Source organism: Calypte anna, chromosome 8 (assembly GCF_003957555.1).
Source record: "Calypte anna isolate BGI_N300 chromosome 8, bCalAnn1_v1.p, whole genome shotgun sequence".
NCBI classification, from domain to species: domain Eukaryota; kingdom Metazoa; phylum Chordata; class Aves; order Apodiformes; family Trochilidae; genus Calypte; species Calypte anna.
In genome coordinates this window covers 17,463,869-17,487,719 of record NC_044254.1, presented here as the reverse complement: position 1 = coordinate 17,487,719, position 23,851 = coordinate 17,463,869, and the positions used below count along the sequence as shown (strand labels likewise).

The following is a 23,851-nucleotide window of genomic DNA, read 5'->3' as shown; positions in this document are numbered from 1 at the left end:
AAAATTGGTGCTATTTTTCTGCAGGCTCCTTCTCCTATCATTTTTTAAGGGATTCTAACATGAAAATATTTTTTAGAAAATCTTACGCATGAGCAAGCAAAATTGCCAGCATGGCATCCTGGGCTTTTAAAAAGCCAGTTGCAGGATTACATTTTTGTCTTTAAAGGAAGTATAGCTCTGTAGGGGATGTGTGTGCTCACTCTTGGTGTGTGGGTGAGGTTGTGCTGCTGCTGCAGTTGCTGGTGCGTTTAGGGTATTTCAGGGTTGGTCATCAAATGCTGGTTCAAATCAGGGCTTTATAGCAAGGCTGGTTTTTTGTTAGTTTGCTTTCTGTTTTTGTTTTGTTGTTGTTTCTTTAGCAGGTAGCTTTTTATTAGGTTTTTTGGGTTTTTTTTTCTGATTTATTAGGTTTCAATATGTAGTAAGGTATTTCTTGTGAGCTGAGTTTAACACTCAATTTAAATACATTACTTTATAAAATTCTATCTACCGAATACATGTGGTTGCATATGTATGTATCTATACACCCCTAAAATAAAAACTCTATTTTCTGGCTATTTTATGTGTAAGTTTTGTACATATTTTCTTAGACTAAATTAATAAAGTGTAGCATTTGGGTAGTATGTGAATTCTTGATACATATTTAACTTTGAGTTTAATAACAGAAGTGGAGGTCTAGGGGATACGCATACCAAAGCTGAAGCTCAGCTTACTGGCCCATGTAGACTGTTGGAAATACTTATGTAAAAGACAGCCATTTACTCTGACTAAAGAGGCTCGGGAATTCTTTAGTTTAAAATATGCTGCTGTTAAAAGTCATTACCAGAACTGTAGTCATCCCACATTCGCATCTCTTTTTACTCAAACTACAGCTCACCCAGAGTGAATGAGGAACAAGAAGACCATATGGAGTATGTGGTGCTACAACTCAGTTTACGTGCTTCAAGTGGTGTTTAAGCAGGTTGCTGCAGGCAATAAGCAGGAACATGTCATCATGTTAGCTTTTAAGTATTTAATCAATTGCTGGAAGAGAAATATTGTCAGGTCTGACTTAAAAGTTTCAAAACATACCAAGATAATTTTTTTATGTATTGACAGTGTTATTAATGTTATTTATTAAACATGGCTTTATACTGCATCTTTTTTTATTTATTTTTAAAGTTAAGTACAAATGACTGTTTCCTGTGTTTACCAGTTACACCTTACAGAACAAAACATAACACTGCGTGCACAGAAATGTAGCATTAGGAATACTCAATTTATTCTGATAGCCCATTTCTGACTAGACAGTAACTCATAGTCTTTTCAAGATAACATTATTATTTCTTCTATGTTGATTGTCTTTTTCAAAGTTACTTATGCAAAACAAAACCATTTGAAGGATAAACTGTATTGTGGACATTATTTCCTGACTTTGCAGACCACTTTAGAAGGAACTCTGTGCATCTTTATGTGACCAATGTGACTTGCCCTTATAGATGACCTCTTTGTTCTGTCAGTATGTTTGATCCATGTAGTGTTTATGTGTTTCCAGAATCTGCTTCTCAGATTCCAGTACTCCAGTTTCGGGTGCAGTCATGATTCACTGTGGTATTCATTTTAATGCTGTAGTATTTGTTCAAGTCCATAGATTTTGCATTTTTAATCTGCCTTAGAACAGTGGTGAATAATGGCCCTTGGCAGGAGATAATGAAATTTTCTTAATTTATATTTTCAAGGAGAAGCTTCAATTGAAAATGGCATCCTGTGGCCTGGAGACATAGCTCTAGTGCAAGTTTCAGGGGAGCTATAATAATAATAATGCAGTGCCAGCGGTGACGGGGGAATGATAGGACAGTGAAGAAGTAATTTAAGAAAGAAAAGAGAATGTACAAAAGCTTTATTGTAGCATATCTAGTGATCTGCTGAAGATTCCCAATGGTGTTTGGAGCATGACAGGAGAAACTAATGTTATCTTGGCAAAACAGAAGCCCCTGCTTAATCAGCAGAACAAGATTATTGATTAAAACACCTCACACAATAGATTGCACATGGAAAACCATCTCCATACATTGCATGTGGAAAAGTACAATAATGAGCATAAGATAACAAAAAAAGAGCAAAAGCAATTTTTTGGAAATTGTGCAAGTCAAGATCAGTGTTGAAATGCAAACAAATTATAATGGAAGGTACAGTGGTCCTTAAAGCTGAGCTCAGAAAGGGATGGATGCAGCAGGGACATGGCTACATCATGAGCAGAAGATATTTGCTAACAGGCCTGCTGGAGCTGCTTCACTTTGGTTTTTTTCTGCATTCATCTGAAATATGAGAGGGCCATTCCTCATTTGTACAGTCTTCTTCCTGAGGTGAAAAGAGTTCAGACATTGTACTTTTAACTGTTAATTAAACACTCCATTTGATTTTTAGATTATTCTAAATGATGCATCTCTATTATGAAAATGTAACCTCTCTTCTTTTATACTGAAGTACTGAAGAAAGGAGTGTTAAAATATACAATTGCTCCTAGCATTTATGAGAATAAGGATACTGCTGCATTTCCCCTCTTGCTGCTCCTAACACAGGCATCGGAATTATCATTCTTTCAGTGCTACATATAATCTTTTCTTAACTAGTGTTTCAAACTTAATTCATATTACCTTTCCTAAATCAACTGTTAATGCATTTGTATAGAGTTCTTTGCTGATCTTTTTCATTTCCTTGTAAGTGACAAAGTCATTGCATCGTAAATCTTTGAGAATGTTGTGCATGTCTTCAGTGTGAAGACATTTCTTGGTGTGAGGTGATGCAAATTTTAAGATTGTACATAAAAACCTAAGGATTTGCATATCTTAACATAAGCTAGGGAAATATGCAGTTAACTGGATTACAGAACACTTAAATGGTACTTAAAACTTAGAGAAAACTTAAAACATTAGATTACAGACACTGAGATGCTAAAGTATTTGTGCTTTGACTTCTGAAACTTGCAGAAATTAGAGCTGGGTTGTATCATGTTTTCAGCTGAAACAATTCTAAAAGAGCTTGAATGGATGGACCAAACAAACCATCTATTGCGTAGAAAAAATAATGTTGGTTAAAATGCATGAGAGCCTTCAAGTTATTTGCCAGCTAACATTTTTGGAGTTTGGATTTTATTTTTTTTTTTTTTTTTAATTTTGCAAATTGCCAGGAACCTAATATCCCTTCGTCTTGTTTTGAAGAATTCAGTGAATTGGTCACACTCAAAAAGGGCTTGCCCATTACAGAAAGGTATGAAAACAAGACACAGGATTGAGTTGAAGGCTGTGGCAGTGTAATATCCTCTTCAATGGGCATAGTATGTCTAAGAGTAAAGGTTTCTCAAAATGATGAAGCTCTGCTATGGCAGTGATGCAATAGCTTTGACAGCCTGTGGGTTAATCTTCTGTTCAGTGCTATTTTATGGAGAGTGGAGTATCTTTTGTTCAAAATACCAGACAGAATTCTGTGGTTTTTGTCTTAAAGAAGCTCAACTGAAACCATTATCATACAGATCAAAGCTATGGAAACCATAATACTGAATGATGCAGTACTGAAAGTCTTTTTGTTGCAATTATTTTGCCTTCAGCCTAAGGTTTTCACTTTTAACAACAGGAAAAAATGTAAAGAAATTAATTAAAAAATATTACATATGAGGTTTTCTTATCCTGATAGTCTGGTCTGAGGTGTGGGGCATAAAAAAATCCACACAGGACTTAGAACACAGATACCTTTTGATGTTTTTTAGCCATATTGCCTTCTCTCTCTACAGCCCCCTCCTATTCAACACACAGTAAAGCATCATTTTGACCTTCATGTGAGTAGGAAAAAAATGGCTGTATTGTATGTTTTCAGTATTAGAGATTCAGTACAGTGATTAGCTCTACATGCTGGGTGCATGTTTCATCACTTGCATAGGTCTCAAAACCATTGGATGCCTCATTCCAGCCTCCCAAATACAATCCACACTGTGGTTGTTGGGAGTGTTGCAGCGTTACCTGTGTAACAGATGTGCAGGAACCTTCCTCACCATCTATCTGTATCCATGGTTGTGCATATGTACAGGAATCACTGGCTATTTCCAATTAGTTCCACAACTAGGACCCTTATGAGGCTAGGAATAGCTTAAAAAGCAAAGGAAAAAGAAAAGAATTAACTGATAAAGTCAGAAGAGCTGCTATTACTAAATTTGCTAGGCAAGAGGTAGAGTATGTCCTGACCAGCTCTGTGCTACTTTGATTAGTATATAAAAAAGAAAGAGATTTATGTCGGAGTTTTTCAAATGAGATTATTCCAGCTTTTATGAGGTAGTGTGAATTATTCTTATACCTGTTGGCTGTCTACACCTGCGGAAAGCTGTTGATACAAGACAGATTATTTTAGGTTGCAATGTGGCATTCAGGGAGTGTGGGAAGTAGTAGTGCAATAGAGAAGCTGATGTACAGCTAGAGTCAAAGGCTAGAGTATTACTTAAGTTCAGACTTCTGTTATTCAGTTTGCTGACAAACAAAACAAACCCCTCAAAAGATCAGGTAAGCTCTTTTTCTTCTAGCCACCAAAGTCCCCGACCTCTTAATTTTTGTGCTGTCACTTCCTTTTGAGTATTTTTTTCTGTATTACATTTTGATTGTCCCTTCAGGGTTAGGTCATTGTTCTTCTATTTTTAACTTCCTAGCTTTTATTCTAACCCTCCCTGGAAAAATGGATAGTAGTCTAAAATCTATTATTGTTATTATTATTATTATTATTATTATTATTACTAAGAAAGTTTCATAAGCCATTAAATTCATTAGATCGTTATGGTCAGAGGCATCATTATAAAGTTCTTTATATCAAAATCCATTGGCTTCCATTGTTAAGCAAATTGTATATATGTTTCAGTATTTAGGCTCCTCTAAAATACATTTTAATTAATTTTCTTGCAATTCTTCTCTTTAACTGTTTTTCTTATTTCCTCATACAGTCATTCTTTACCTATTGCTGTAACCTAAAAGAGGAGGCTTAGAGTCAACCAATTGCTTCTAAATTAATTAAAATGGAAATGCCATTACACTTTGTCTGCAATAACTCTTCCAACCAAAATCATAACCTCCTTGAATCAGGACAAAAATGTAAAATCATTCTTCAATTTGTATGTCTCTAAAGATGGAAGGAATTGCTCATTTGTGTTATGGTATAATAAAATATTAAAAACTGTATGTTTTTTTCTTTTATTTATTTTGTAGTATCTTTGCATTTGGTTTGGTTTTATTTAACAGTAATATGAAATCTGTACATATTTGGGATAGCTATCTATACCAGTGGGAATGAGTGACACCTAAGATAACATCAGTCTCCAAGATTTATAGAAGTATAAAGCCTGAACTGAAATGTTGTATTGAAGTCTTGTTAATGGACTTTAATCGATCTAGTAATACATAACTTGGCTGTCTTCTGGATAGGACTGCCCAAGTGTGAAGCGAGTTAGCACTGCATATAATACTTCAGTATGAACTTGCAAATTAAATCTAATTTAAATTAATTAGCTTGCTTTTTTCCCATTACAGGTGCAACAACCGAACACAGTGTATAGTAGTTACTGGGTCAGATGTGTTTCCTGATCCTTGTCCTGGAACTTACAAATATCTAGAAGTTCAGTATGAATGTGTTCCTTACAGTAAGTATAATCCTTTTTACCCTTTCTCACTTCCTCTGGCCCTCACAATTAAAGCTGGAGTTCTGTTACATAGAAAAGCAGCATATGTTTATGGCCCACGGACCCATTATGCATGCAGAGCACTAGCAGACTAGGGCCTCCAATTAGCTTCACGAAGTGTGGAAGGAAGCCATGATGTGATGCTGGCCAAGTGTCTGTCTGTGTTCTTAAGTGTTTGGCTTTTAAGGCTACTGTTTTTCCAGAAAACAAACTCGAATTAGCTATTCAATAGGCCAGATAGAAATTTGTACTTTTGCCCGCTACCAGTTGCTGACAAATTGGCTTGGCTCACAGACTTCTAAAGCAGGAATTGACTTCAGTTTTAATCATGATCTACTTGAAAGGCTACCTGCTGTTGTGGTGACTTCGGGTGCACAGCCAAAGCCAACACTGACACTCCGGGGCAAATGGCCCAGTTGGGGGACATTATAAGAGGACTTTGTGCTTCAGGGGCCTGTTCCTAACAAATGCAGATTCAGACTGAATAACAGATCAATAAGTTACTAAGGCTTGGTTCAGAAATGTTCATTTTTAATGTAAAGAAAAGATATGAATCAGCTGCCAAAACAGAATTTTTACTGCAAACAGAGTAAATACTGAAATCAAGTGGAGGTAGAAAAAATTGAAATTATGGCTACTTAAGCAGTTTTGTGCAATACTCTTTCTAACGCCGGAATTCAGTAGCTTTAGATGTACTTATTTCCTTGAAATAATTAATGTTTTTTTTTTCATTGACATGTATGCATGTTTCTAAAAGTTCTGCAGAGTCAACATTTTTAACTGGTTTTACTTTCTTGTAAGGTTATTCTTTGCAGTGACTTCTCCCTCGTTGCATAACTCAACAAATAGCTGTGTTTGCAATGGAATCTGAGCAGTGCACTGATGATTCCCCTAAGTTATTGTTAAGTGTGAATTTCTTGATCTACAGTAGTCCTTAACCAAAGTCACATTTTTCTGTTGGTACAGGAAACAGGCCAAGTCTGAGATGCAAAAACACTGTGGTGACAGTATATATCAAAAATGGAAGGAATTAATTCTGGCATAAGCAAAGCTATATCAAAACTGTCCACACTGATTCCTGCACAGTTTTAAAATATAAGCTTCTTAAACCAAAGTACTGTTCTGTACTGCTTCACCATATTGAACATTCACTGTTAAAGATCAAACACAGATCATCTGTTTTTTCTTCAGTTCTTCTGTGTCATTGTGGAATGGTTGTTTGCTGATTGATTTTTTTTTTTCCTGTACCATTTGTAGGATTGGAAGCCTACTGCATACAGTGAATCCTAGTACCATTCCTCCTGTTTGTAGTATTGGTGGCTTGTTGTAACCATTCTTCTTGTGCCACTTTTGAGGAGTGATGTCTTACCCCAATCTAACCAAAGTTTTGTTCCACAAAGATCGCTTTTACTTTAGCACTGTTTTCATTCCCAAGTTCTCGGAAAGAAGACAGTGCATCTGATTCCAAACCGTGAGTTCAGGCAGATGACAAGAGGTCACGTTTCCAGTTCCAGTAGGCTAGCTCGTAGAGAAAATGTGTAATGCAAATAATGTTCAAATATGATTTTTTATGCTGTTTTAGGAAGAGAAGTGTGGATATGTTCTACCGATTGGGTATTGCTATCTACAGGAATCTCATTTTCTTTTCCAGTTTTCAGAAGTATAGTGCCACAGCGCGGCCTGCCCTGTACTCTAACATGTAGCTATTCTACTTTTAAAATGTTTGTTTTTGTTTACTGTCAATTGCACTGGCCTACCCTCTGAATTACATAATTCTGCATCTGTCATAACTCAGGATTCTGGATACTTCTTGTTTTTCAAAGTCTGTAAGTTTCGGAGTTTTTCATCTGCAATATGCACAGTGGTGACACTATGCCCAATTCCAGAACTGTAAGAGGCATCACCTATCAGTATCAGCAGTCATCAAAAACAGTGCCGGTTGCTACAATCAGTTTTGATGTTTGATTTCAAACCACATTGTGCCTCAGTAGCAGTTTTGATTGTTGACCATCTTTCTTCCTTGTCTCACAAAGCCTATCCTGGTATATCTTCAAGTCTCTTTTCTTGATGCCTGTAAATTCGTTATCAAGTCTAATTTTTTCTCCCTTACTTGTTCCAGTGGTCCATGTCTAAACATACAGATGGACTGAAATCATTAGGTTTGCAAATCGCAGCTGTCCCCAGCATAAGAGACTTGTTAGGAAGGTGGGATAGGTTGCTGTGGGTCTAGGAAAAGGGGTTTTTAGTCATCCCAGCATTTCTAACCAAAGTTCAGTTGTGATTCTTACTTTTTCTGAACTTCATCTTCAGTTATACAAGACTGCAAAATTTGCTGTGTGTCACTGTGATGCCTTTCAGTCTATGAGAGATTACAAATCCCAATCATACAAGGTTTGGGGGTAAAAGTTGTGTGTCCTTGCAGCCTGGAGTTGGTGTCACCCTTGTACAAAATGCAGTTTATGAGTTCCTCTATGCCTTGCTGGCTTCCAGAAATACATAGCTGCTTTGCTACATAGCAATTAAGCTTTCTCTGGGTTCTGACTTCATTGCCCTCATAAGAAAATATATAACAAAAAGCTTCCATTTTCGCAGTGGAGACCTGTCACTGATGTTTTTCTAATCCTCTTAAGCAAAAAAAAAAAAAAAAAAAAAAAAAAAATCTCTGGGAGGTACTAATGTGGATTTCCATCAAACCTAAAATTCTAGAGGAATGGGCATTCTTTTGTCCTAAAATAAAGAGTGTTACTGATTATAATACAAAGAAATGGAGAGTTGGAGAGTTCCACACTTGACATTTCTCTCACTTATGCTGTACAATGTATGTTGACACTTTGACTGCATAACAGAAGTCAGCCCTTCTATAAAGAACATTAAAAGTACTATTTTGTACATCTGTGCATTTTTATTTTAAGCCTATTTTGGATTCAGGAATTCAATAGAAAATGTTTTAAAGTGTTTTATTCTCTGTCTGTCTGTATTGATTGGACGTTACAGCATTTGTTTATTTCAATAAGCCCATCTGTCCCTGAAAAATGTACAGCTGTACACCAATGCATATACAGCAGACATGCCAGTAATGATTTTAGTTATCCCTATCATTTTCCCTCTCTCCTACTACTAATTCTAAGCAGGTACAGTATCAATATTGTTCTTTGGTGAGGAGTAAACACACATCAAAGTTCACAGACAGAATAATCTTGAAAGTCATAAACGCTGATTGTGAAACCCAGGAATCCACCTCAGAATACATTTTCTGTTTACTTGGATAACTCAAGAGTTAGAAATATCAGAAAAACTGTTCTACCTAAAACTGTATAAATTAGCAGAAGGTGGGAAAACTACTGCTCATTTTGAGAATGTTAACCCCCTCAAACTGTCCCATAAAGTTTTGGAATTGTCCCCTGAAGGAACACTGACTAGATCAGTTCAACCAATAACATTCTGTCAAAATAATCATGTAATTTTGTTAAATGAAACTGAAAATCCTAAACTTTATATGGAACATGCAAATCCATTCTTCTGGATAATACTGTAATACTAGAAATGAAATAGCTGTGCAAGTAGTTTTGATACACTTCCTTGGTATCAGCAGCTACTTTTACACTGATTGATACATCTGTCATTTGCCAGGTAATTTCATGAAACTGAGGGAGCATACTTCAAAAGCTGTGGAATATAAGAAATAGATTTTATTGCAAATAATTATTGAAAAGCTGTTTATGAGGTGGACTTCAGCTATACATCTTCCTGTAATGTGTTGCTTAAAGCTTCCTCGGGGAAAAATTGCTATAGTAATACCACTTTGTTAATCAGATTCAGTTTGAATTTCCCACATATGGTGGCAGAGGGTAGACATTTGCTTTAAACACTTACGATGACTGTCCTTGCATACTAGCTTGCTGTTTCGGGCTTAATCAGTGATGCTGGAGAGTATCTGAATGCGCTCAATGTTATTTTTTCCTTTCTTTTCCTCTTGCTTACCATGCTTTTGCTTCTTTTTTCTAGATGTTTTTGCTTATTGCTTCTAGTCTGATTTTGCAGTTACAGACTAAGAAGTGGCAAAATTTCTGAAGATTAACATTCAGGAAAAAAAGTAAAATAAAGCCTAAGGAGAGCTAAAGGATGTGAGCTGCTTTCTCTACATGAAAGAAAAGCAGAAGGGATGTGTGGGGCAAAAATGAAGAAAGTGTAATAATCACACATACAAACCTATACAATTAATAAAGCAGAGGGATGTCTGGGGAGAAGATGGAGAAAGTGTAATGATCACACATACAAACCAATACTATTAATATGCTACATTTTGGATTTATAATTATCTAATTAGTATGTATATGTGCACTTGCACATATATGATAAATTAATGTGTCATAAAAAACAACTTGATAGCATTATGCTTTGAGAAGAAGAGTGTGTATAGTGTGCATTAGTACAGTAATTCATTATTTATGCAGGTTCGCTAAGTGAAACTACATGCCAACATATCTGTATTGCCTCCTTAATCTATTAAAATGATTGATCCATGTTCACTTGTGTAACCGTAGAATCTCTCTCCTGCTAGGTTTTCCTGTTGTCTGTTTCTCTTTATCCAATATAGTGCAGTTCTTATTCTCCCTATATTTAGCATCTGTTACTGATTTAATCTTTAGATTAATAGTCAATTTATGTTAATCTTCTTTCTTTTTTCCTTGCACTTTTTTATTTTTCTTCCGATGCTTAAAATAGAAGTGGAGCAAAAAGGTAAATAACGTATACAGTCCAAACCCCAGCTCCTTGTTATGTGCCTTATGGATGTTAACCTCTTCCCTTCCCCTCCCCACAACACTCTTATATTATGATAATCAGCAGGATCTCATAAGTACACCTCATAAAGAAGTCGACTGTTTGCAATAAAGTGACTTGGCTGCTTAAAGTAGGTGGCGGGGTATAGTGTCTGAAATACTTGGGCTGGAGGGAAGACTCCCTTGCTTTTTTCTCTCCCTTTCTCTTTGTCTTTCTTTCCCTCTTTCTCTCACCCTTCGGTAAATTCTTGTTAATCAAGTGTCATCTTGCCTGGCTTCCAGAACCCTCTCCATAGCATGCCATGGTTACAGGGTTTCCTGGTCTGTTTCATTCATTGCTTTGGTTGTGTTTCGTTTTCTCCGCTCCTAATTGCTCTCTCTATATACCTGATGATTTGTTTTGTTCCTTTATTTTTAATCGAGGCACCTCCTTTTTCAGCCTCACCACTTCTTAAAGTTCTATACAAGTCGATGTGATATTTTTTTGGACTGAAATGACCTAGCACACTGCTGCACACCAGTTAAAAGCTCTGGAGCGTTAATGCGTACTCACTAAAAGTCTAAGACGAAAATGCAAGAGTAGCTCTACATTTTCAGCTGTCTGTGTATGCCATTGAGCCTTGGTCTGTACTAGTGAAAACAGTTCCCATCCACTTTCCATACTGGTACAGCAAGAACATGGTAACTTTAAGAAAAGTGGATGATAAAGGGTGATAATTGCATTAATTATAACATAAGGTATAATCTAGTGCCAATTAAATTGATTTTTTTTCTTCCTGACACAGTCATTATGATTTACCTATCTTTTTTTTTCTTTTTTTTTTCTTGCTTTATTTCTTTTTATTATAAGACAGTCTCAATTTGACATAATTCTTGTCTTACTTCTCTCTGTGACTGTTAGTTTTTGTTTGCCCGGGGACGTTGAAAGCAATTGTGGACTCACCGTATTTATATGAAGCTGAACAAAAAGCAGGTGCGTGGTGCAAAGATCCTCTCCAGGCTGCAGATAAAATATACTTCATGCCATGGACTCCATACCGCACTGATACTTTGATAGAATATGCTTCTTTGGAGGACTTCCAAAACGGACGCCAGCAGACAACATATAAACTCCCGAATCGAGTGGATGGTACTGGATTTGTAGTGTATGATGGCGCTGTCTTTTTTAACAAGGAAAGAACTAGGAACATAGTAAAATTTGACTTGAGGACTAGAATTAAGAGTGGAGAGGCCATAATCAATTACGCTAATTACCATGACACCTCTCCCTACCGGTGGGGAGGAAAGACTGATATTGACTTGGCAGTTGATGAAAATGGCTTATGGGTAATTTATGCTACAGAACAAAACAACGGGATGATAGTAATTAGCCAGCTGAACCCCTACACCCTGCGCTTTGAGGCCACCTGGGAAACGACGTACGACAAACGAGCAGCATCAAACGCTTTCATGATCTGTGGTGTCCTGTATGTAGTGCGGTCGGTGTATCAGGACAATGAGAGTGAAACTGGCAAGAACACCATCGATTACATCTACAACACCAGGCTAAGCAGGGGCGAGCACGTGGACATTCCTTTCCCCAACCAGTACCAGTACATTGCTGCAGTGGATTATAATCCCAGAGACAACCAGCTGTATGTATGGAATAACAACTTCATTCTGAGATATTCTTTGGAGTTTGGCCCACCTGATCCTGCCCAAGGTATGAACTTTTATTTTTTCATCTTCAGTCTCTTTGTACTTTCTTTCAGATAGCTATGTAATCTTCACTCTTGGCAGAAAGCAAAGGAGGGGTTTTCTGTCCCATACTGAGCGTTACAGTGCTGCAAGGCAAATCTGTGAAACCTGTGAAAAGAGACAGAATTACTTTCTTTGGTTTGTAGGCTTGTGCCTTTTATTTTTTTTTTTCCTTTTCTTTATTTAATACAAATGTTTAGCTTTTCACTGTTTGAGAATGAGTTGGGGAGTTGTTTATTTACTTTATACCATCAGTTAGTTTGACTTTCATAACTAAACTAAGTTTGAGTCCATTCACACTAGGGGCGGAAGCCTGTTCCAACTGTTCAGTGTTACCCAGCTTCTGAATTGATTGCAACATACATGCAGACCTCTTAACTTCTTGGCGCCAGCAGTCGAGAGCAATGTGTGCTGGGAGGTCCCAGAGGAGATGTATGGGGTTAATGTGCAATACCAAGCATAAATATTTTTCTGCAGTCCTGTTTTCACAGTTTCTGATTCTAGGTTAGATAAGATTTTTTGACATCTTTTTAGCAGGTTCTTGGTAAATTCACAATTGCAGTTCAGCTCACTTGAAATTAGAACAACTACCTAACAAAAGAGGAAACAAAAAGAGGTCTTTAGGTCTCAGAAATACCTAAAAATGACATAAACAGGCACAGCCACATACTAACATCTGCAGAGGAGAGCAAGTACCAAGAGAAAAATTCTGTGGCAGAACTTGCTTACAGTAAAGGGCAGAATGTTGATAAATTGCATTAGCAATTAAGTTAATACTTGTCTCATCTAACTGGTATGCATGTTTAGCAGCTGTTTCTTCTACTTAATTTTTTTTTAAAAAAAGAATAATAATGGCTTCTGCATATGAAAACTCGCTATTGTGCCTCAGAGAAGCTGTTTCATGCATGGCAGTGCAAGCTGTGTAGTGTGCACACAATTATATCAACTTACATATAGCTTTTCCTAGGTTCAAAATTACATAAGATGGAGCAGAACAAGACATTTTAGAACCAATGCATTAGTGATCCCCAGAGCTAAGTGACAATCTGTGCAGTCTGTTTCCCACAGACTTCCCTGGCAATATAGGGCCAGGCTTAAGGAGGTTCCAGATGTTAGGGGACAGAGCTCCAGCTGTGAGGGCAGCCATCCTGGCAAGCTTTGCTCTCTGTACATCAAGGAAGTCTTTTTGGGGCTGCTCTTAGCAGAGACATTCCTTCCTAGGTAATTAGAAAAAAATTCAAAGCTTACATTTTCATACATTCTCATGCGTGTCACTCTTCACCCAGTTTAACTGAGATGAAGATATATTTTGAATTCTCCAAAGCTTTAGTAGTGCAAGGAGGTGCGGCTTGTAAGTGTCTTTTGCAGTTCAGGCAGCATCCATGAATGTAGCAAAACCTATAAATCATTGCATTGAAAGAAAAGTGTTAAGAAAAAGCAACAAGAGAAGAAAAGGCTTTGTGGAATCCTTCCTCTGCTTTAGTAAACCACCAAAGGTCTCCAGTAAGACATTTCATAAAGATTTTATTAGAGTGTCTAAACGCTACTAAGTTAAAAGTAGATGTGCTAGCCACATCCTAATTAATATCAGAACGAGATTTGGGTATCCACCAACACCCCTTTATGTTCCTGGGTTCCTTGCTGGCATGCAAAAAGCTTGAAAACATAAAACATGAAAACATGAAAAGCATGAAAAAAACAGCATGAAAAAGAAGGGAGCTAAATTGTCTATTCCAACCAGAACTAGAAGAGAAGGAGTCCAGGACAGGGTGCTTGCCTATTGTCTGAGATCTTTGGCTGTTCACTCATGAAGGCAAAAAAGGAGTATTTTTTGAGAGATTTATCCATAGCAGCTGTTAATTTCCTCTTTTGCTTAAGCCAACTGCCTGTAATTAAAGACTACTAAATTAAAGGAAAAAATTACCTAATGATTGTCCTTGAGATACAGTGTGTAAAACCAAGAAGAGTTTTTTTACAGTTTTTAGTTCTATATTTTAGTTGTATTATATTCTCAGTTCTTCTTTGTTTCAGTGTAAAGTCTGTAAAAATTGAAGATCAGACTTTCTGTTGCTACAGTTAAAGGATGTATATGTGTAATACATATTAGGATTTTTTTGTCTTGTACAGAGTTAGATCAGATTTTCAGCACATTTGATGAAGGGCATTTTAGTGTTTAATTTGTTCTGGTTTTCTTTGTTATTGCCTCAGATTTCTAAATCATCTACTCAAAGACATAGGCGTTAGGATAACATGCTTTAAGTTTCCTAACACAAGAACCTTCTCAAAGTGCCTTTTGCAGTGGTACTTTAATATCAAGTATTTAATGGTGTCACAAGGTCAGTGCCTCAAAATTGGAAGTTTTGGCCTTTTCTGTTTGAATTGTTAACTTGGGGCCATTGTGGGAAGCTCAGCAATCTGTGTTCCCTCTGTTGCCGTGGGAGCAATAATGATATATAGACACATACTGATTCTTTTTTTCCCTGTCTTTGCTATCAGTTCTTGTCTACACCATAGCTTCCAACTACTGAGTGCTTCAAAAACAACAGCCTTTCTTCCTACATCAAAGATGAATTGTCACATTTGAGTCACACTTTTGAGCTCAAGGGTTTATGTTTGCTCCCAGCGCCAAAATTTGGACTCATCCCTGACCCTCAACCTGCCTTTTTTCTTTCTGTTGTTTCTTCATTTTTAAAATTGCCTATTGAAACCTCTTAAAGACTACTATAACTAACTTAACACTGACCTTCCCTTTCTTCAAATCTATGACATTTTCTTCTCTTTCAACTGTCTGTGTTATTTGCTCCCCATATTCTTGTTGTCTTAATCTTCAGGAGAGCTCCTCAGATTTCTAAAACTGTGGATCTTGCAGACAGGTTACTGTTTTACCCTGACAATGAGTTCTGCTGCCCTTAGAACTGCCCCCTCAATCTTCATGTGTTGTTTTTATCTTCCCTCTTCTCATGGGAATTAAAATACATAGATGTTGAAATTGTTTTCAGAGCTACAGATGACAAATATCACTCAGATGCTGCAAAAGAAAACATTTTCTAAGTTTAAGGGTCAAAATTACATTTAAAAATCAAAACCATAATTTAGAAATAAAATGAAAATTCAGGCCTTGAAAAAAGCCACTGTGAAAAATTCAAAACAAACCAGACTTTTTATACCCTTAGTAAATTCAGTGGCTACCTGCTGTTAAATTCTTTCTAAAGGAGGTATCCAAGGGACTAAATGAATCCTCACTGAAATAGGAATTTTTGAAAGAAATTCTAAGGTAAAAGGTCTGGAAAAATGAGGAGAATTTCCCCCCCCAAAAAAGTGAATATGAGCATTGCATTGTAAGGTTTCCTTGGTAACAAAGAGAACATAAATCCTTTTGTTCTGTATTAGTGCGTTAGGGAGAGGTTTCATCTACACTCATTCCAGTTTGTGATATCTGTGCAAATTGTTCCAACTGAAGTTGTTTCTCCTGTTGTACCGTGTTACCCATCAATAAGTTTTATTGGATCACTGCAGGAAAATATGGGTGTTGTGAGCATGGTCAAAACAGGAGCTCAGAGAGTGCTGTCACCAAGAGCTTGAAATAATAGGAAACTAGTGAAACAAAATCTTTATAATGCCAAGAACCTATGACAAAGTCATACAACAAATTCTTCAGTAAATTAGATCTTTGCTGTTATATCACATCTCATACACTACAGATTAATTAAAGAGTGATTGTACAAGTGAAGACAACATAATGGGGACCAGAAAGCACATTTCTTACTCAGAGGTATTTTGCTAATTTTCTGCATCTTTATCATTTTCACAGTATAAATTTAAAAATGATTTTGTAAACAATTCTCTTTCACCTAAATGGGATTTGGCAGGGTCAATAGAGTACTACTGGCTAGCATAATAGCTGGAACCTATAGGTAATTGGGTGAGTCTTGGTGACTTCCCTGCTATTCACTGGAGCATGAAAACAGGCACACAGTGGTAATGAGCAGAAGGCAGTGAAAGCTGGATTTGCACAGGTTTCTGATCTCCTTTGCCTAACATGGCAGCTCAGTGTGTGACACCTTTTGAAAACAAAGCGGGGCACATAGATTTTCATGTGTCCAAATACATGGAAATATCTGACCTTGAAAAGCATCATGTTGAACCAAAAAACCTATGTAGCTGATTTCTAATATTATCTAGAACCATTATTACTTTCAGAAATGGGACATTGTCCAGGCATTTCAACACAGTTTTAAGTCTAAGGTTAGAGTTATATTTTTGGTGGGATTTTTTTGGTTTTGGCTTCCTGGGGATTATTTTTGTTGGGCTTTTTTGTTTGGGTTTTTTGTTTGCTTTTCTTTTTTTTTTTTTTTAATGTATTTCGTGCCAGTTTAGAACAGAAACCTGTTGGTGAAGAATACTAGGTAGTTAGTGTGCCTTCTCTAAATATACCCTTCACTGTTCCCCTGCTGTCCTAGGTGATTATGTTATATTTTTTATAGACACCACACTGTTAAACAGGTGTTAAGTTTTACTCCAGTGATGTCGTAATTTTTAGAAATAGACAGTATGCATAAATGTTTAAATCAGCTGTTAGGAGCTACATGAAACAAATATAAATTAAATGTACTCAACTTGAGTCTTTCCATGTGTTTCCTATTGCTCTTATTTTTTTAAAATTTTAGATTTATTTTACAAAAACTATCTTTAGCTGGTAATGAGGCACACCTATTTAAAAAACAAAAAAAAAAAAAAAAAAAAGGAAGAAGGCAGAATATATTTTGGGTTTGTCCTCGATATTTCAGGTCTAGTCAAAAAGTCCAAAATAAAATCCCATATTGCAAAAGCAGCTTTTTTGTCATTGGACAAAAATTACTTATCTTTAGCCTTGTAGAGACTCACCCCAGTGAGTTGAAACAAAAGGTTAATAACCTCGACATGGAGTTTCTTCTTCTTAGTTGCAGCATATTAATCATCACTGCCATTTTGTTATATTGGTAAAGTGATCTGCAGATCAGTGCATGGGTGCCCACAGATGCCACCCCCCTTAGCTTGCAGAACAAGACACATCAGGTGGTGGCAGCTATTGTGTCTTCTTGCAGCTCAGGAGAATGGCCTTGCAGATTAAGTTCCCCAACAGCTCATTACAAACAAAATTATCTGCCTTTTAAAAGCTAGCTGTATTTCTTACAGTGGTGTGTTTGGTTGTTTCTTACTTTTTTCAACCTTCTTTTCCAGACTACTTGTACTGTCTGAAGTTTCCTGGTACAATCTTGAATATACTTTGTTGTTTAAATATAAGTCAAGTAAAAAAATCTCTTAGAAATTAGCTGTATTTTTTCAGTTTTGTGAGAGAGGTGGTTTGAAGTCTTTCTTATAAAAAGTGAGATTATATATTTTTCTAAATATGTATTATTTATATATGCTAATATATTACTTCTAAAGTATATAGTACTACTAAGCTGTGGAGGTCATTTTTTAATCATAGATGATATGCTTTGAAATTTATTTTAGCAAATAGCATTAAAAGAGTTCTACCTAAAGTTGTGTAATGACAGCAGGGTATTTTGGCTCAGAGTGCGGCAAAAAGTATGTTCTGAAAATTGTAACCTCACTACTGAACTTGAGAGAGTTGTTACGGATTCTTATAGTGATATTTTATTCCTGAGACAAAGCTATGCAAAACATTTTAAGTTCTGAATAGTAATTGCACTAACACTGATACACATTCCAGCAACTAAATATGGGCTAATTAGCACAGTGTGTTAGGGGATGGACAGCTATAATTGTTTGTCCCCTGAATCGTCCCCCATCCCCACCAGTTCCCCATTCCCCTGGACCTGAGTCAGCAGGTGTTGCCTGATGCTTCTGCAAGTTGATTACAAATGCTTTTGACAAATGTTAATTGGGAAAGCACTATAAGTTTGGATGCATTGTAATCGAAAGAAAATTACAGCAGTTTCACAAGATGTCAGGCAAGAACTTGCAGAACAGATCTGGGGATTTCAGTAGGTTTCATAGTAGCTGACTGCACTGTGAGTTCAGCACGATTACACAGACTTGTAGGTTCCAGTAGCCTAGAATGAGGCTGAATACAGCCTCTGAAGAAGTTCCTGATTTATGAGAGAGAGGGGTAAAATCACATCTTTGCATGAAACCTTTACAAAAAGATCGTGATACTATAAAATTAATTTGAAAAAAAGATAAATCTCTGAGGGATCTAATACATTATAACTGAAATATAATTGAAAAAAGATTTTGAAATAATTGTTATCTGCCAAACTACTGAAAGTTAATCTTACTCAAAACACTTAAAAAACATATGATGAAATAAAGCAGGGCAACTGTTGGTTTGTTTGTTTGTTTTAAATATGTTTTAATTTAGAGAAGATGCATTGTTCAGTAAGTCAGAGTTCAGGGGCCTAGCAGAAAAAAAAAAAAAGGTAGAAAAGAGCCACTTAATCCACCAAAGTTAATCCAAAAATTAACTTCTTTATTTCTCTATCAGTTAGGGTTAAAAAATACGTGATGTGAGCTTATTTATTCTCACCACAAGAATCTGAGCTTTTATGTGCCTATAAAGCACTATGAACACTAATGAAGACTAGGAAATAATTAATGACAACTGTTTCAGTTACTTTGCTCACTTGCATTGTTTCAGCTGCTGCTCAATATACATTTGAAGGTGATGAATAGGAAATTCAGAGTGTTATCTCCTTTGGCATGAACTGGTATATTCTCTCCAGAGACTCAGATCCATGGCATAGCTCAGGCTGTACCTCGCAGCTCCAGCGGTGCCTTCCCAACGTGGGTCAGTGCAGTGAGCACTTACATGTCCCAGACAGAAGTGATTTGACCTAAGCCAATCCTGGTGTTTCATAAAAGATTACACTAGGTAGATGTCACTGGCTTGAAGGACTTCTGTCTCCATACATGCTTTATCAAAAAAGGATGTTAAGACCCAAAATGTTCAAACAGGAGAACACCACGTCCATGCTAGGTGCTGTTTCTCTTTGGAGCTAATCAGGCGTGCTGCGGCTCGCTCAAGCAGAATGACTGCTGGGTAGGAAGATGTTATCATAATTATTTTCCTGGAAGGTGTGTAGTGGGTGACTTGAAATTTTGGGGTCTGTTTTTTGAAACGGTCTTGTTAGCTACAGCCCACTGCCTTTGCTGTTAAAGCCTGTATTACATTGTTTACTGCATGCTGATTCAAATGATCCTGTCTATTTGAGTTATTCTGTCCGCAGAAGTGATTAAGTAGTCTTTAATTGCTTTGTGTTTGCAGTGTACTGATAACTCTCTAGTAATGCCTTTCAGCATTTAGAAATGGAACTATCAATTTTTATTACAGAAAAGATTATTTGGAGATTGTGCTGAAACATCACACTGGTATGAGCTGGGAGTTAAAAAAAAAAAAAGTTATACCATAAGCACCCAGAATATCAATAAGAAAGTAGTAATATTAAGATAAAGGAAAGAAGACACCAGATAATCCTTCAAAATTAAATAAATAACATTTAAAGAACTTTTAAAAATATAATTCTGAACTAATTTTCTTCATTATTGCTTTAATCTTCTATGTGCAGTGCCTACCACAGCAGTGACAATAACTTCTTCAGCAGAACTATACAAAACCACGGTGTCAACTACTAGCACTACATCACAGAAAGGTCCCATAAGCACAACATTAGCTGGAGGAACAAAGGAAGGAAGCAGAGGACCCAAGCCACCACCACCTGTTTCCACGACCAAAATTCCTCCTGTCACAAGTTTTTTCCCCTTGCCAGAGAGATTCTGTGAACCCACTGAAGCCAGGGGGATAAGCTGGCCTCAGACACAAAGGGGAATGATGGTTGAACGCCCTTGCCCCAAAGGAACACGAGGTATTGCCTTTAAAAATGTATTTTCATTTAAAGCAGACATTTCAAAAGCAATGTACTGCTCTCACGGTGAATCTTTTTAAATTTCAAGCTGTCTTGTCACACAGTTTTTCATTGTAGGATGCAGTATCTACAGGCAATGGTCAAGTTTTAATCCTCAATCAGCATTTGAGCGTGGCTGCAGAATTCCCTTGCGCGTGCGCTTTTAAGAATCCAGGTCAAATTTTAGGACTCCGCTTGAGGACTGCTGTGAAATATGCTTACAGCTGCCTTTCTCATTATGAGCTCCCCTCTGGATGAGCTCCAAGAAAAATCAAGGGCTTTTTGTTTGTTTGCAGAAAACGTCTGGTACTTTTTACTGACTTTTTCTTGCTGTTTATAATCTACATTATTTCCTTACGTTTTTGTCAGTTGTTAACTCCTGCCATTAGTGGCATTCAGAACTTAACATTGCTTAGGTGCACAGTTTAGCCAATTTCCTGAATGCATACGAAAAAGTGGTTTCCATTTCACTGTAGTTTTCTTCATCTGTTGTAGGAACTGCATCGTATCTCTGCGTGATCTTAACAGGAACATGGAACCCCAAAGGCCCTGATCTTAGCAACTGCACATCACACTGGGTAAATCAGCTGGCTCAGAAGGTTGGTTGAAACCTTTTAATCTGGTGTATGCTGGTAATTAAGGATTTTAACTCTGAGCATTAATAATTCACTTTACTGAAGCTGCCTTATTACTCTGTGTTCATTTAAAGTAGAAGTTATGTGTACTTGGTGTGCAGTGCATTTGCCAACAGGTTCATGTGTGTGTTTTGGCATGTTCTCCCTCTAAGTTCTTTCATTGAATCTGTGATTACCTGTTTTTATTGCTACTTAAAGCAAACACACAAAAGCTGTATTTGCTTAATAAGTCAAATACTGTAAATCATACAGCAAAAACTGGTATACAGCAAAGTTTTTAGTTTCAGAAAAAGTATACTTTAGTAAATAGATTTTTTCCCAAGTGCATTAGTAACAGTATGGTTAGAGTGCAAAGTCACTTTATGTATTCTCTCTCTACTGAGATTTACTAAGTTTATGAAAACTGGATAATTTGTTGTCAGTACAGGCTACTTGACTTTCAAATGCATCAAGCACTTCTATGTACTGATAGATTTCTTACTGTCTGATAATGACACAGAACAAAAGAGAGGCTGAGTAGAAGAACTAACCCAAAAATCCCAGTTTTATTTATGGTTTTGATGGCAGTTAGGAAGTGCTTTTATATGTCATGGATCTAAGAACCTTTAATCTTCTGAGATAAAGAGAACTTTATTGGTCTCAATTAGTTGCAGATTTCAATGTATGTGCAAATAGTTATTTCACCACAACAAAGGTACACAGGGAGCTGGAGCTGAAAGCAGAACAAGGGACCCTGCTGAGGTAATACAAATTGTCATTTCAGATCAGAAGTGGAGAAAATGCTGCTAGTCTGGCCAATGAACTGGCTAAACACACCAAAGGACCAGTCTTTGCTGGCGATGTCAGTTCATCAGTGAGACTGATGGAGCAGCTTGTGGACATTTTGGATGCTCAGCTGCAGGAACTGCGACCCAGTGAAAAAGACTCTGCTGGAAGGAGTTATAACAAGGTACACACCTCCTGTCACCTCCTGCTGGGATAACCATTGCCCTTGGTTTATTGTCGTGGTTTTGTTTTTTTCTTTTTCAGAAACTCTAATCTATACTTTGTTCCTTCACGGTTATAGTTTTAGACTAAACACGTAAGAGAAAACAGCAGTAAATACACAGAGGAAAGTTGCAATTACCTTCTTCAGAGAAAAAGATACAATTCACAATAGATGCCTGATCCTAAAATACATAGCTGTGTCCCTTATTAAAATCTGGAATGCATTATAACTATATGTGAGAGAAATAGGCATTAGCCCTCAGAAATTTTGTAACAAATCAGCATATTTATCTAGTGATCTTTTTAACCCTGAACATGTAATAAAACCAGTGAGATTCTGTGTAGGTGAAGGATTTTATTTTAATCTGACTTCCTGCAGAATAAAAGCTTTTTCTTAGCCTTCTAAAAACACAACAACACTTATTATTGATCTTTATAAAAATTCCATAATACACATACCTAAAACAGGAATAAGTGTTTTCTCTAGAATTATGTTCAGAGAAACACTTCAGAAACATTTTTTCACCCTCCATTAGAAAGACAGCTCCATGTACTCCTCTGTTATTTTGGCAATAGTTTTATTTACAGTCCCTGTCTGCCCTTAAGAGTTGTCACAGAGACAGGCTGAAGTGCCCACAAAAGAATTTTCTCCTTTGACCTTTTTGCAGAAATCCTACCATTTGGGGAAAAATACCTGGGGCACCTGTATGAAGACTGTAGAAAGACATGCCCTGTGTGATGCTTTTTTATAGTCATCACTGGACAGAAACTAGATTAACGTCCAGGCTATAGTTCAAATTTGGAATTTGAAAGACCAGACTAATTATTTTCTATTTCTGAAGATTTCCAGAATGTGTCTAACTTTTAATTTTCTTTTTTTTTGACTAAAAAGCTCCAAAAACGAGAGAAGACATGTAGGGCTTACCTTAAGGTAACACCTCCTGTGCTGTCACCTTGCTTTTTCACTGCTTCATCAACCTGCCATGCTTTATCATCTTGCTGCATGATCCTATGTATTACAGTCTTTGATAAATGTGTATTGTGCCCCATATCAACTGTACAAATGTTGGCTTTGCACAGGTGTAACACTCAGAAAAAAAAATTACAAAGATCAAACTTTATATCTCTTTTACCTAAACTTGTTCAAAACTATAAGAACAGAAATGGTTATTGTCTGAATTGGAAGCAACATCTCTCTCATAATACAGCTTTGGGTAGAGGAACAAGCTGGCATCTTAACAGAATTTTCTTCAGTGTGGTAGTATTTTATATCAAAGACTGTTTAGAGTTAAATTTGCTGCACGAAAAATGTACATTAAATAGCCTGCTTTGTTCTTTGTGTGTTCTTATACCTAGTGAAGTCACTCTTTCTTATAGTTTTAATAGTTTTTACAAAAGCCAGATTCAATGTCTTCAGGATAAAATGTAAAGATAAACATTTCTGTAACTTCACTAGTAAAATATGTGCCACATGTCCAATTACCAGTGTGCATGGAAGGCATCTAACGCATTGCTACCAAATTTTGAGGTTCTTTCATCTTCTGTGGAATGGTTGTCCAAAGTGGCCAGCTCCCTCTCTGTAATACAGTGGCAGTAATGCCACATGATGCCTGTGAAGCAAGAAGAAAGTTGTAGAACAGATTGTGTCTGGCTGAAAAATTTTATTGCTAATTTTTTCAAAGTTTCTTTCTGATTTTTTCTTGTACCTTCTGAGATAAAATGTAAGAATGATTTTTGAAAACAACTTTGAAATACTTTGCAACATGATACAAATCTTCCTGAAGAGACATGGGAGATGTCCAGTTATGCAAATACTTGACGAAAGAAAGAAAGATCTGGAGAAAGATGCTTTGCAAATAATATTTTTATAATACTTTTATTAGATAATATTTCTAATAGTAGAGGGAAATCCAGCAGATACAGTTTCAAAAGGCTGAGCTTTCATAGTTTATTTTCAGTTTTAAACATGAACATGAGAGAGCAGCAGCAATGGAGTTACTCCAACAGCTGTGTCACAGGGGCCATGTGGTCTTTCCACCACCTGCTCGCCTCTGTCTGAGAGAGCATCTCGGAAATATTATGGAGCAGGTGATTGTTTTCTACAGGAAAAAT

General features: G+C 36.7%; 1 protein-coding gene across 10 annotated transcripts in view; it reads left to right on the top strand.

Moving 5' to 3' along the window:
- ADGRL2 (adhesion G protein-coupled receptor L2) overlaps positions 1–23,851 on the top strand; it is a 158,869-nt gene that overhangs the window by 100,792 nt on the left and 34,226 nt on the right. For 6 of the 10 annotated variants that reach the window (XM_030454860.1, XM_030454857.1, XM_030454866.1 and 3 more), the window contains exons 4-10: positions 5,544–5,653; positions 10,418–10,432; positions 11,375–12,175; positions 19,782–20,078; positions 20,613–20,716; positions 21,516–21,701; positions 22,632–22,670. In XM_030454860.1, the coding sequence (XP_030310720.1) occupies positions 5,544–5,653; positions 10,418–10,432; positions 11,375–12,175; positions 19,782–20,078; positions 20,613–20,716; positions 21,516–21,701; positions 22,632–22,670 (1,552 nt within the window). The remainder of the gene's footprint in view (positions 1–5,543; positions 5,654–10,417; positions 10,433–11,374; positions 12,176–19,781; positions 20,079–20,612; positions 20,717–21,515; positions 21,702–22,631; positions 22,671–23,851) is intronic. The other 4 variants (XM_030454862.1, XM_030454865.1, XM_030454861.1 and 1 more) reach the window with 3 other exon arrangements.